The 14,333-nt window shown below is 40.8% G+C and overlaps 2 protein-coding genes across 4 annotated transcripts in view; both read right to left on the reverse strand.

Moving 5' to 3' along the window:
* JAML (junction adhesion molecule like) overlaps nucleotides 1–3,194 on the reverse strand; it is a 32,107-nt gene extending 28,913 nt beyond the window's left edge. For both annotated transcript variants that reach the window (XM_019975661.2, XM_019975662.2), the window contains exon 1: nucleotides 2,240–3,194. The gene's annotated coding sequence lies outside the window, so the exon portion shown is untranslated. The remainder of the gene's footprint in view (nucleotides 1–2,239) is intronic.
* Nucleotides 3,195–3,344: 150 nt separating this feature from the next.
* Nucleotides 3,345–14,333, reverse strand: part of MPZL3 (myelin protein zero like 3) — a 28,261-nt gene continuing 17,272 nt past the window's right edge. The window contains exons 3-6 of one of the 2 annotated variants that reach the window (XM_019975653.2): nucleotides 13,238–13,448; nucleotides 10,800–10,965; nucleotides 8,954–9,014; nucleotides 3,345–6,180 (exon numbers count right to left, since the gene is read on the reverse strand). In XM_019975653.2, coding sequence (XP_019831212.2) covers nucleotides 6,154–6,180; nucleotides 8,954–9,014; nucleotides 10,800–10,965; nucleotides 13,238–13,448 — 465 coding nt within the window. In that variant the 3' untranslated portion in view covers nucleotides 3,345–6,153. Of the gene's footprint in view, nucleotides 6,181–8,953; nucleotides 9,015–10,274; nucleotides 10,483–10,799; nucleotides 10,966–13,237; nucleotides 13,449–14,333 lie in introns of those variants that run through there. The other variant, XM_070803496.1, reaches the window with a different exon arrangement.

A 14,333-nucleotide genomic window follows, 5' to 3' on the forward strand; every position in this document is an offset into this window, starting at 1 on the left:
TTTCAAACAAATTCTAAGAAATGTGCCAACAATCTGACAAATAGAAGATACCCATTTTCAGTCCTAAGTACTCAAAGGCACCATTAGAACTCTGTGTGAATGAATAGAGAAGCAATGACTTAACAGTAAAAGCATTAAGTTTTTTAAAAATTCTCTTCCCAGATCAGACATTCCATTAACTAATTCTTTGATATTTGGGAAGCCACTCCATCTCCCCAGGCCTTATTCTTAACATTAAAGGATCAGACTTTTCCCCTCTAGTTATAGCACCACACTAGAAGTCAGTAACTGACACTCATTAAACTAGAGAACAGTATGTGACAGGCACTGTCTGAGTGCTCTGCACATTAACCAATTTAATTCTCACAACCCTCTATGAGGTTTTACACATGAGGAAACTGAGGCACAAATTGGTGAAATGACCTGCCTAACAACACAGAGCAAGTAGCAGAGCCAGGATTCAAACCGGGGTCTTCTGGATCAGAGACCGTGTTCTTACTACTATGGACGTCTCCTCCATGCATGTGAAAGTAATCAGTGTTTTAGAGCAAAGCTTTCCTGAACTTCATTTAACAAAACAAGATTAATCTGATCCCCCTGACTGACTGTTCTTCTCACCTCCTGCCCCTAGTTAACTCCTGTTCATCTTTCAGATCTCAAATTAAATGTAATTTCCTCAAAGAAACCTCTCCCAAACCACCCTATCCAGGACACATCCTAGCCACATGTTTTAATAGTACTGTTATTTCTCTTTCTTTTAGGGCACTTGTCACAATTTCTAATTACATATTCGCTTAAGTGCTTGTTTGATTAAAGGCTTGTACTCCACCCCTCAACCCCCAAGACTATAAGCTTCATGAGGCCAAGAGCCATGCCTATTGGCCAGTGCATCTCCAGCACCATCACAGAGTAAGACCCAGAGTGAAAGTCCAGGGACCACTGATCAGATGAATTCATAAACACTTAAATGGGCCAAGAACATGACTTGAGTCAAGTTTCAAGTTTCCTAGTTAGTTGGCAGATATTCAGAAATTCCTACCATGTAATACAGATAGATAAATAATAGTAGACGGGTAATCTTATATATATATATATATATATATATATATATATATATACACACACACACATATAGTTCAGAATTTTGTTATTCAGATGAATAATTCAGAATACATATATGAATCTCAGTCTCTAAAAAATCTAACAAAAGCACTCAGATGAACCTTAAGCACCTTGATGGACTCCATCTGAATCTTCGACTCTGCCAGCTTCCTTCCCAGATGCTGATTTATCTTCTCACAAGCATGTTCTTGAGGTAATTCTGCATAGTAAGTTATCTCATGTGTTGGTCAAATGTTTGGAGCTAAGCTTATGGTTCTTTCACAATATAACTCTTGGCAAGTATCTTCTATCACCCCTGGGGAGTTGTAACTATCAGGACCTCCTTTTCTATTATTAAAAGTGTAAGGGAATTGTTGTCTTTGGCACAATTATAACAGAAAAAAAAAAATCTTCAGAAAAGAGGTTCACGGCAATGAGATGACCACAGAGGATGTGGAAATGACCCCCTCAATATTACAATATTACAGGACAAAATAACGGAGAGGCACTCTCTCTCAGTCAAGTGTTTGCCCCTAGTAAGGACAAGTGACCACTGAGCTCACCGATAACCTCACCACCTTCCCTCAATCAGGCAGTCATTATTCCTGCTCTCTCCTTTAGACCAGCTTCTATCTAAACCATCCTACTTTATCTTCCCTGAGATCCAGCCATGCAGATGGTGAGGCAAGCATGAACAACAGCCTAGCCCTCTTGGGAGGTTTAAGTTCCTGACTTCTTAAGGTTAAATATTGGCCTGTGTAGGATTGGGAGAAAAGAAACAGTTCAGGAAGAGTTCTGCCATGAGTCCAAGGAACAGCCAGCCACAGCTCTATCTTAAAGACACAGGCAACTTAAAAGCTAAAGCTTATCACCATCATCATCATCATTTATTCTTTTATTAAGAGCAAACCTTACTGGTTTTTTCTCTGAGGATCTTAATACAGGTTACTCTACACTGCAGAAAGGAAAACTGGACCCACTAGACTACCTTATGGCAGTCCTCCTGCAGAGGCTCACAGTTCTGGGATTGCCTCACAGCCCAAAAGGATGGCCTTTAAATGAAAACCTTCAGAACCAGCTTTATTCCGAGTGAGAAAAGTTCAAGTCACTGCTTAAGAAATACAAAGCAGGCGCTTACCCAAAATGATGAACACCAGGAGAAGCAATTCACTCAATTCTCCCACCACTGCAGTTCCCAAGTCCGACTGAAGACACTTCTGCCTGCACAGAAGGTCAGGCTCAGATCAAACCATATGCGTGCATCCTGAGGTGGCTGCTGCGACACAAACAGGAACCTCCGAATTAAGGTTCTCGTTTCAGTCAGCTGGCCTATTACTCAATTTTTATTTACACTTTCATTCTAAAATGAGGTAATAAATTCACCTTACTGAGGCAAGCCTCATGCTTCAGACCTCTGCAGGTGTCATCTCCTCTCCTAGGTGACAACCTCCTAGGGTGGGATGTTGAATGGTCCCAGGTAAACAAGCTGAGAAATCAGCTTCATGCAAACAAAATACGTTTAAGATTAACACAAAACATTTTGCTCTGTATCTAAAATATAGCAATCTTGCAATTTTATTTTTCCTCTCAGTACAGAGGGGCAATATAGCCAATCCCTGCTTCCAAAGGTATGCCTGTCCCGTCCTCCAACTCACCACCGAGGCATGTCAGTCTCCCCTGACCATGTGACATCAGCATTTCTAGCATACAAGAAGCATTTTATTCCTCAGAGAATCCCCCGGGGGACTTGGACATCCTAGATTAAAAACTCAAAGCTTCTTTGAATCAAGGTATCTTTTGCTTTCAAGTCACCACTTCAAAATAAGTGTTTTCAGTGTACACACCTTCAATCTTGCCTGCATTTGTTTGACTTACACATGGGCATACTTGTTTTTTGAAACTTGTTCTGTATTGTTTGACAAGTTGTTGAATGCTTGCTCTTCTCCAGGACTATGTCTCATGGTTCTTGAGAATGGGTATGCCGGTAAGCCAGCAACTGAGCAAATACCCACAATGTGGTCTATTTTAAACTACCAACATTTTAACAATTGTTAAAAATTCCTAAAAATTTAACAATCAGCTCTTAAGCCGTGAGCTGGCTCCAGCACACCTCTGAATCTATGTAGATTTTTGCGGGGGTACGGCTCAGAGATGAATGGTTACTGGGTGCCGAAAATCATAAACCACCTCCCTTCTCTTTCACATGATGGCTCTAGTCTTATATGTACACACACACCAAAAAGTAGCCAGAAAGTGCAAAGAAGTTTATTAACTATGATGTGGTAAAGATCTCAAGAGTTACAACATCTGTGCATATGACCCAATAGTGCATATCCTCCTACAAAAATTAACAAACAAGAAACAAAGTGAAATGCAGCAGGTAACAGTCCAACACTAGAGTCAAAAGGATGGAGTTGCCTCTTCTAGCAGCAAAGTTTTAATTGTGCAATTAAATGAGAGTCTTGTGCCACACATTATTGGTCTTCTTACAACTTCTGTTTGGAATCATAACCGAGTAACACACAAGAACATGCAGTCTCAGGATTTGGCCACCAGAATTTTTTCTAAACAAGGACATGAAACATTCCCTCGTGAAGCACAGAGCCCAGTTTAAGGGCTGCAGAGAATGTGCCCCCCAAGAAGCTTGAGGTACTAGGTCACATGGGAAACACAAAACATTTTATAAGTTCACATTTGGTAACAGAATTAAGAGCTCAATGCACAAAACTCATAAAAGCAATGTAGCCACAAGTAAAGACTTCAGCAGCCAAAAGAAAAATTCTGAAAGGCTTTTAACCCCCTCTGAAGGTTCAGAATTCAATTCCGTTTCTAGACAAGGCTGGTCTCCATAAAGTGTGATAAGAACTCATGGAGAAGCAAAATGAAAAAAATAAAAAGAGAGAGTAGCACCTTAGAAAATATTAAAACAGTAAGTTAAAAAAAAAACACTTTATCTTCCTTTCATCCTTAAAAGGCAGGTATCCAAACACTGCTTTGTGCTTCTTTGAAGAAAAAAAAGAGCTGTAATTCAGACCCCAATAAAAGGGCTGAAGAAGGAGACTGAGAGCAACCTTAAGACTGTGATGTGACCACAAATCCATGGAACAGACTAGTGGTCAACTTACTCTCCTACCCTGAAGGATTTCATCATTTGGTCACTTAAAAAGGAAGGGACTGATTCAAACCATGATCAAGGCTACAAAATAACATGGCCAGGCAGTCACACAGCACTATTTACCTAAATTGATAAACATATCCTGCTGGATGAATCCTTATAACATGCCTGAAAGGAAACTGCCAGAAAACTCAGTCAAAACTGGTCCTTTATTGAATGGGATATAACTTTCCCTGGATTCCTGTAACATCATCTCTTTCTCAAAGAATAAGGACCCACAAGAAGTCTATCTCACAACTAGATCTCTATCTTTTAAATGTCCTAGAGCCCAAATTATCTACTCTTGTTGCTCAAACTGTTTTCCTTTCTGCCTTGAGGTGTCAGACTAGACTGTCTCACTAGATTGGCCCCAGACAACCGCATACTTTACAAGTAGCCCAAGACTGTAAGACTTAACCACTGTAGATGCAGATGACAATCTTGCTTCTGCCTCTTCTTTCTTATATGATCAGAGGTAAATCATAACATCTATTAACTAATCAGACTTTCTCATTAATGGACTAGATTAACATAAAAGGCCAGGCCAAATCTATGAGACAGAATAACCTAAATTTTTAAAAATAGATCTTGGCAAAAAAATATAAAAGTGATTTTTGTACAGCATACAGTGCATTGTGCTATAATATGGAAACCTCCTGAGTCACTAGCAAAGAATCACAGAAAGGGGCTATCCTGTTAAAAGAATCAAATTATGAGACACATTTTTTGTCTCTCATAATTAAGAAGCAAATTCTATCCCTCTATTACAGAGGACTAGACAGTCAACCCTTCCTGATATGTCATACATATTTCTTAATGGCTTATAGAAAATCCCATGTAAATTAATATTTGAAATAATGTGGTGCAGTAGAATGGAGGAACTTGATAGAAGATATCGAGAGAACAGAAGAAGGAACTATAAGTTGTGTACACCCTCACTTCCTTATCTCAAATATTATGCAAAAAAGGATTTATAAATACCTTCTTTCACTCATATTTTCTGCATTTTAGAAGAAAATTTTTAAGAACAGCATAGGTTAAAAGAGATTTCATTGCAAATAACTGGTAAAGTTATTCTACTTATCCCCACTAAAAACCCTATGAAGAGTTTTTCTTGCCTCTGATCTGAAAGGTCAAGAAGGAAACCATAAACCACTCAGCTGTAAGAAAGTAAAATAACAAATTGCACCTAGTGAGAAAAAGAAGGGAACCCCTCCATCTCAGCATTTCTTAATTGTAAATTGTTGACACTTTAATACTTTAGAAACTCAGTCAAATAAACCACTGACTCCCAATCCCACCATCTCTAAAAAACTGGGGTTATACACTCCAAGCCTCCCAAACACAACTGATGATGAGATAATTAAACCAATGAGTATATGCTGTAGGCTAACTCACAGCTGAAAATATTCATGGAGCAAAAAACAAAGAATATCCCCAAAAAACATTTTGTCCAGGAGCACATCAGGAAGCTCTAAGATCCATTTCATTAAATACATACATACATATATGTGTGTGTGTGTGTGTGTGTTTCAGCAGTGTGGCCAACATCTAGGATTCTCCCTCATAAAAACTGGAAGAAAACATGTAATACATTCAAGAGCAAAGACTAAACAAAAAGTTATCTACTTAGGAAAAGAATTCCTTCATTCAATTAGAGTATAAGTTATTAACAGGGGTAGTTATGAGTCTCTTCTGAGAGTTTTTGAACAGTTTATAAATACAAAAAGAATATTTCTTCAATAAATAAGTCACTCCTAAAGTCTTTACTGATGACTTCCAGGATTCTCCACCATTATTGTCCAAGCCAGCTCCACTTCTCTAGGAGGATTTAGCTGCCAGTGGAATGAAACATTTTCTGTTGTTAGGTGACTCTTCTTCAATCATGCAAACTTCCATCAATATGTCTCTTCATAGTCTGAATCCTGGAAAGGAAAGAATAGTAGTTGTGGTGTGTATATGAAGTACATGCCACAGTCAGAATTCAGGTAAAGACCATACGGAAGAGCCCCCCAAATGGAACTCAGCTAGGGGCTTCATTAAGAGTAAAATGGCACTGACTCAATCCACCTAAATTTACTAAGTATTTCAAATTTAATATATCCAAACTCAGCTCCTGATCTTCTGCCTAAAACTTGTTCCAGCCACAGGCTTGTACATATTAGAAAATGGCAACTCTATTCTACCATTTGCTCAGGTCAAGAACTTTGGATTTATCCTTAACTTTTGTTCACAGACACATGCAACTCATCAAGAAGTCCTTCTGGCTTTACCTACAAACTATAACCAGAGAACAACCACTTCTCACCATCCCCACTACCACCGTCTTGGTCCAGATCAACACCCTTTTCCCTCATCTCCATTATTGCTAAAGTCTCCTAAATGGACTGTGTTTCTGTCATGGTCCCTCACCACCTGTTTTCAACACAGAAGCCAGAATGACATTTTTAGCACTTAAATCAGTTCAGCGTTCTCTTTGCAAAAACCTCCAGTGGATTCTGTTTCAGTAAGATTCAAAGTCTAGGTCATTACAGTCATGCAATGTTGTATAAGATATGACGTTATCTCTCTGAAGAAATGCTATTCTTTGCCTTGCTCTCTTCATTCCTGCCACACTGGTCTCCATGCTGTTCCTAGAACATGCCAATCATGGCCACTCCCCGGGGTCTTTGCGCCAACCATTTCCTCTGCCTAGAATAATGCTCCTCCATGGTAGCCATGTCTCTTGCTTCTTGTTTTAGATGTCTATTTAAATAGTGTCTCAATAAAGATGCCCCCAACCATCCTATTTTTTTTGGCCACAGCATGTGGCTTATGGGATCTTAGTTCTCCAACCAGGGATTGAACCTGGTCCACAACAGTGAAGGTGTCTAGTCCTAACCACTAGGACCACTAGGGAATTCCCCCAACCATCCTATTTAGTACCATACCCCCTTCTCTAGCCATTCCATCTCCTCTTCCTATTTTATTTTTTCTCTATAGCATGAAGCACTATCTGAGACACCATGGGAAATAGATGGGGAAACAGTGGAAACAGTGTCAGACTTTATTTTGGGGGGCTCCAAAATCACTCCAGATGGTGACTGCAGCCATGAAACTAAAAGACGCTTACTCCTTGGAAGATAAGTTATGTCCAACCTAGATAGCATATTCAAAAGCAGAGATACTACTTTGCCAACAAAGGTCCGTCTAGTCAAGGCTATGGTTTTTCCTGTGGTCATGTATGGATGTGAGAGTTGGACTGTGAAGAAAGCTGAGCGCTGAAGAATTGATGCTTTTGAACTGTGGTGTTGGAGAGGACTCTTGAGAGTCCCTTGGACTGCAAGGAGATCCAACCAGTCCATTCTAAGGAGATCAGCCCTGGGATTTCTTTGGAAGGAATGATGCTAAAGCTGAAACTCCAGTACTTTGGCCACCTCATGTGAAGAGTTGACTCATTGGAAAAGACTCTGATGCTTGGAGGGATTGGGGGCAGGAGGAGAAGGGGACGACAGAGGATGAGATGGCTGGATGGCATCACTGACTCGATAGACGTGAGTCTGAGTGAACTCTGGGAGTTGGTGATGGACAGGGGGGCCTGGCATGCTGCGATTCATGGGGTCGCAAAGAGTCGGACACGACTGAGCAACTGAACTGAACTGAACTGAACATTTCAACTGTGTCCTGGAGGATGAGACATAACTAGCAATGTTGTGTAGTTTCAGATGTACAGCAAAGTGATTCTTTTTCTTTTTAATTTTTACCTTATATTGGAATATAGTTGATTAACAATGCTGTATTAGTTTCAGAAAAATGATTCTTTTTCCTCTGTTTTTTAAGTTTTTATTCTATCTTGGAATATAGTTGATTAAAAATGTTGTGTTAGTTTCAGGACATTAGCTTATTTTGTTTCATCAAAATATTCAAATCCCAAAGGGTTTTAATTAGATTTTATCCACTGGCACTATCCACCTTTCTCTCATCAGAGAAGCCACTTATAATACGCAAGTACATGAGAGAAAGAGAAACAAAGAACACTGTGATGAGTAATTGGGCTGTAGTCATCTGGCCAAGTGCTGAGCTTAGCAGTAAGTACAAAGAAGGCTCCAGCTTAAACCCTGAAATGACAGGTATACTTCATATTAGATCATGAGTTGCTTTTGACCTGTTTCCAACAGTACTACATCAGAAAGCCTCTCCTCCTAGGATCCTGGGGCAGCCACGCAAGCCTACCAGTCACAGCAAGTGCTTTCCGCAATTTCAATCAAAACTCAAGCCTTCCAACATGGGTATTTCTTATGGACAAAACAATCAAGTCATCTAAATGGTGATATCACTCTAATTTCCTGGGAAAAACTGAGGCTCAGCAGAAAAGCTCAGTTCCACTGGCTTTAGGTTGAGCCAGTTCAGCCAGCTCTCCCACTATGACCTTAGCAACACAGGACACTCCTCTTTCAGGATGCTCCCTGTTAGTCAGCAGAGGCTGCCTACACAGTCCCCTTCCCTAACCTAAGGACACCACTCAGTGCCCACAAGACAGAAAATAAAATAGTGGTTAGAACTGGGAAGGGTCCCCTGAGACTAAAATGCTCTGGGCAAAGACCTTGGTTCATACTTTGCTGTAGACCTACCTGCATGTCCCCTGCTTCTCTGAGGACAAAGGATTACCTTAATTAAGCAGGAAAATAAAGTATGAACAGTGAAATGGCATGGGCTTACCACACACTCGGCACAACGAACACAGAACTTCGCCATGCAGTCATCCCCCTCCTGGTCAGTGCTGTAGAAAGAGGACAGACCAAATATGGACAGTCACCATCCTTGGTAGTGACTGTTAAGAGGACAAGTATTGAAGTCAGACGGGTGTGGTTTTAAATTCCAGTTCTGCCACTTACTAACAGGGTGACTGGGCAAATTATTTAAGCTCCAGGAGCCTGTTTCCTCATCTACAAAATGCAGGTATTACCAGCTACACTTAAAGGATAGTGGTGAGGAGTATATGCAAAATAAGCACATGTAAATCATGGGCCACAGTGCTTGGCACATAGTAAGTGCTCAATAAATAAGAGCTAGTGGCAACTGTTCATTTAGAAATATACTCAGCATCAATCATGTCTGGGCACTGTTCCTTGAGCTCATGATTTCCTGAGGGTGAAAGACCCATTAGAACGTAACAAGTATGTCACAATACAATGTGATAAATGTTTTCACAGAGTTAAAATCAAACTGTTGCAGCAGCAAAGGGGAGAGAGAGATTAGTTTACCCTGAAAGAGTCAGGGAAATTCAAGAGAAGGAGAAGCTGCAGCAGGGTCTTGGAAGATAAGGAAGAGTTTTCCAGGCAAACAAGGGAAGGAGGGAGGGGAATCCAGGTGAGAGGGAAAGCACATTGAAAAAAAATTTTTTTAATATCTAAATAGGGCTTCCTTGGTGGTCTAGTGGTTAAGAATCTGCCTTGCAATGCCAGGGACACCAGTTCAGTCCCTGGTCTGGGAAGATCCCACATGCTGTGAGGCAACTAGGCCCATGTGCTACAACTACTGAGCCTACGCTCTAGAGCCCATGCTCTGCAATAGCAGAAGCCACCACAGTGAGAAGCCCATGCACCAGCACTGGAGAGTAGCCCCCGCTGGCTGCAACTAGAGAAAGCCTGTGCACAGCAACAAAGACCCAGAGCAACCAAATAAATAAATAGTTATTTTTAAAGATCTAAATGAGTATACTGGGTTTGGAGAAGGAAACAGCTCACTGGAACCAATGAGAAGAAATAGCAAGAAACAATGTGGTTCAGGCTTAGATCATAAGGAGGTCTTATTAGACCATACTTAGAAATAGACATTTTAGTTATTTTTTACCAAGAGTTCTTTGCCTTGTGGGAGGCCACAGATTCCTTTAAAGGGGACTCTTACTCCCATTATATAAATGTGTACATGCATACACACACACAGAGAAAGATTTTAGACTCTCTCAAAGTCAGATTTTTCTCCCAAGGTTCCAAGCCCCTGAAATTGACAATGGAGAATCAACAGAGTTTTATGTAGACTTTTGCTACCTTTTTTTTTTTTTTTTTTTAGTGGATTTGTTCTTAGGGAAAATACTGGATCACACCTGCTCACCTGCTTTTGATAATCAGAATCCAGTTAACCTCTTTGGAGCATTTGCTGACCAAGAATAGTGCTCGCTTATTTAAATTATGTTGCCCTCCATGGCTGTTCTAAAGCCTCTCTCACTGCTCAGGCATTTCTGTCAGCTTGGTGCCAAAACAAGGAAAAGGAAAAAATAATTGACTTGGTGATCTCCTGTTCATTTGGAAAGAATTAGAGATTCATTTCAGAATTTACCCTCTGAACCACAGCACTGTACAATCTTATTTCCAAAAAAAAGAGACTAGGACCATGCTATTAACTCCTCTATCTCTTTCTCTCCAAATTAATATCCACAAATTTCCCTTTCAGCAGAACTGAGGTCAGCCTGGAAGAAAGGAAGGCATGGATGCAGAGGTCTGGTGCTGTCCAGAAAGCACGGCTCTGAAGAGGGTTGACGGCTCAGGACTGCAACTGGACTTACTCATCTGAAACCTCAATAGACGACTTCTTATAGCCAGACTTGCTCCTCTTCTTCAGCCCCGCAGACTTCCTTCCCATTCGCACCAGTAGCAGAATAACCACTACAGTTGAGGGAATGAAGACAAGAATGGAAAGAAGGGCCACAGAGGACAGCATCGTGCCAAAACCTGAAGGAGGAAAAGAGAAGGTAAAAGACGATGTGCAAAGTGCTTCCTATGACATGAGATAGTCTTACTTTTGCTCCAGTTTCCTTCTGATTACAAAAGGAATGAATTCATGGTAGAAACACTAGAAAACACACAAAAATACAAAGGATTAAAATTTACCCATAATCTGGATACCTAGGATCAACATGTCAGTATCTATCTGTTCACTCTTCTTTCTAGGAGTATGTGTCTCTGTTTTATGTTTTGGGGTTTTGGCCATGAGGCAGGTGGGATCTTAGCTCCCCTGACAGGGATGGAAAACACACCCCCAGTGTTGGAAGATGAAGTCTTAACCACTGGACCACCAGGGTAATCCCCAGGAGTATGTGGGTATGAGTGGGAATACAGGGAGGAGACTATATGTTCAGAAGTGTAGACCATACTTTACATACTTTTTCTAACCTCTTTTTTATTTACTATATAAATATTTTCCATAAATATTCCATCCATGTGTGATTTTTTTCCATTTTATTTATTTTTTTCATTGGAGTATAATTGGTGGCTTCCTTGGTGATTCAGACAGTAAAGAGTCCACCTGCAGTCCAGGAGACTCGGGTTCAATCCCTGGGTTGGGAAGATCCCCTGGAGAAGGAAATGGCAACCTTCTCAAGTATTCCTGCCTGGAGAATCCCATGGACAGAGGAGACTGGCGGGCTACAGTCCATGGGGTCACAAAGAGTCAGATATGACTGACTAACACACACATGATTTCTTTACAATGGTGTGCTAGTTTCTGCTGTGCAACAGTGTGAATCAGCTGTGTGTCCGTATCTCCCTCCCCTCTGAGCCCCCCTCCCTCCTCCAGGCCATCAGTGCCGAACTGGGCTCCCTGTGCCCCACAGCACTTTCCCACTAGCTGTCTATTTTGCCCGTGGTGTGCACGTGTGTCAACGCCACTCTTCCAGTTCACTCCACCCTCTCCTGCTCCCACTGTGTCCACAAAGTCCATTCTCCAAGTCTGCATCTCTTTTCCTGCCCTGTAAATAGCTTCATCAGTCCAACTGTGACTTTTTTTTAAGGGCTGCATGCCCTTCACTTCAGTCGTGTCCGACTCTGTGCAACCCCATAGATGGCAGCCCACCAGGCTCCCCCGTCTCTGGGATTCTCCAGGCAAGAACACTGGAGTGGTTTGCCATTTCCTTCTCCAATGCATGAAAGTGAAAAGTGAAAGTGAAGTCCCTCAGTCATGTCCGACTCCTAGCGACCCCATGGACTGCAGCCCACCAGGCTCCTCCATCCATGGGATTTTCCAGGCAAGAGTACTGGAGTGGGGTGCCATTGCCTTCTCCAAAGGGCTGCATAGTATTCTGCATATTGAATAATTTATTGAATTAATCAGCTAACGCTGGATATTCAAGTTGTTTCCAATTTTTGAATCTATCAGTTATGTAGCGATGATCATCCTTGTATATAAACGTTCATACTTAGCCCTATTTTTTAAAACAGTTTAAAATGGAATTGCTGGATCAAAGGATATATAATTTTAAGGTATCTGATTTATACTATCAAACAGTCTGCCAGAAAAACTATACCAGTATCTACTCCCACCAGCAGTATGAATGTGCCCATATCTTTTAAATCTATGAGTTGTCCTAAAAAATAAAGAGAAAGGGAAGGGGGAAAGAGACAGAGACATACAGAAAGATTTGAGAAATGACAAAGTAGCTATAATGAACCATAATGCAGGTCTCTATCTCTAAATCTTTGGTTCAAATCCAAATAAGGACTAGAATGACCACTCAATAGTCACCAGGGAATGGTGGAAGAAAAAAGGTCAGTCCTTATCCCACTCATGTTTCACACCGAATGCAAACAGCTGCTCTTTGCAACAGAAAAGAAATGTGCAGCCTCCATATTTAAAGGAAGTACCCTTTCAAGACTCAGGCAAAAACACAGTCTCATAACTGAGGGTATGAACATATTAGGGAAACCAGAATGACATGTTTCACACAGATAGCAACCCTCCATTTACTCAGGGGTTTCATTACATTCCACAAGACTCTGGTCACCTGAAATGAAAATTTAAAGAAGAATCATGGTGAAACTGACGATATTTGGGGGAAAAAAAAGCTTTAGTTTTCAAAATAAAGAACTCATCTTCAAAGACAATTCAAGATGGCAGAATGTTCTGATAAAGATAAGGTAAGTTCTGCTTATCACTGATCTCTCCACAAACCACCACAGAAGTCCCAGAGCACTCACTGCAGCACAAGGTTGGTAGCAGTTAGCTTACCCCGTTCTGTGACTGTCAGCTCTGTCGCCGGAATATTATGGTGCACGTCTGGGGGGTTTTTCACAGCACAGCTGAATGTCCCATTGTCCTTCATGGTAGGATTGCTTATGCTTATGGATGCATCCCCTTTGTACACATCTCCAACCCAGGATATCCGATCCCGAAAAGTGCCCGCTGTGGTTGGGTACTGGAAAGACTGATAATGAAAAATCTAGGAAAGCAACACCATGAGAAAAAAAAAAAGAGTTAATATGGACAATGCAATGAAACGTAAATCTAAGTAGGTCCAAAATAAAATACAAATGTATAATGGGTTTTCCCAGTTGGACAATTTTTTCTTACACTTTGTTCACTTCTGTACTATAGGTTAAAAAGACAGGTTTATGAAACTTGTCCCCAAAATAGTCCTAATGAAAGAATCCAAAGATTCTGATTCTCAAACCTCTTCTCCCCAAAGTACTAAAGTAGTAGGTCTCAATTAGGGGCAATTTTACCCTCAAGACATTTGGCACCATCTGGAGATATTGTTTGTTGTACTACTGGTATCTGGAGGGTAAAGGCCAGGGGATATTGCTGAAAATCCTACAGTGCATAGGCTAGCCCCACACAACAAAGAATTATCTGCATCAAAGTGCCAATAGTGCCAAAGTCGATAAATCCTATCCTAAAGCAGCACCTACTATCATATGGTACTTCATAGGGTGCGATCAATCTCTACACATTCACTCATCTGACCTTCACAACAACACTGAACTACCCACGGGGCAGACGGGGAAACAAGGCCAAAAACAGAAAATTAAGTGAGTTACTCAAAGGCACACAACGAATAAGTGGGAACAGAGAGATTTTTCATTTATCCTCAAAATCACCAAGAGACTATAACATAAGCCTCTCTCAAGTCATCTATCTTGGAAATTAATAAAACCCCAAGTCAGATGTGTGATTTGTACTCAATGAATATACACTGAATTAAAACAACACTGCTTCAGATTGGTGATCACATACCTAATCGCCAAAAAACACCTCATTACACCTGATGGTAGGTTGGGCAGGCCCTACAATACAATATCATCTTTCTCTCTTTTGCAAGACTCTA

The sequence above is a fragment of the Bos indicus genome, chromosome 15, assembly GCF_029378745.1.
Source record: "Bos indicus isolate NIAB-ARS_2022 breed Sahiwal x Tharparkar chromosome 15, NIAB-ARS_B.indTharparkar_mat_pri_1.0, whole genome shotgun sequence".
Classification (NCBI taxonomy): Eukaryota; Metazoa; Chordata; class Mammalia; order Artiodactyla; family Bovidae; genus Bos; species Bos indicus.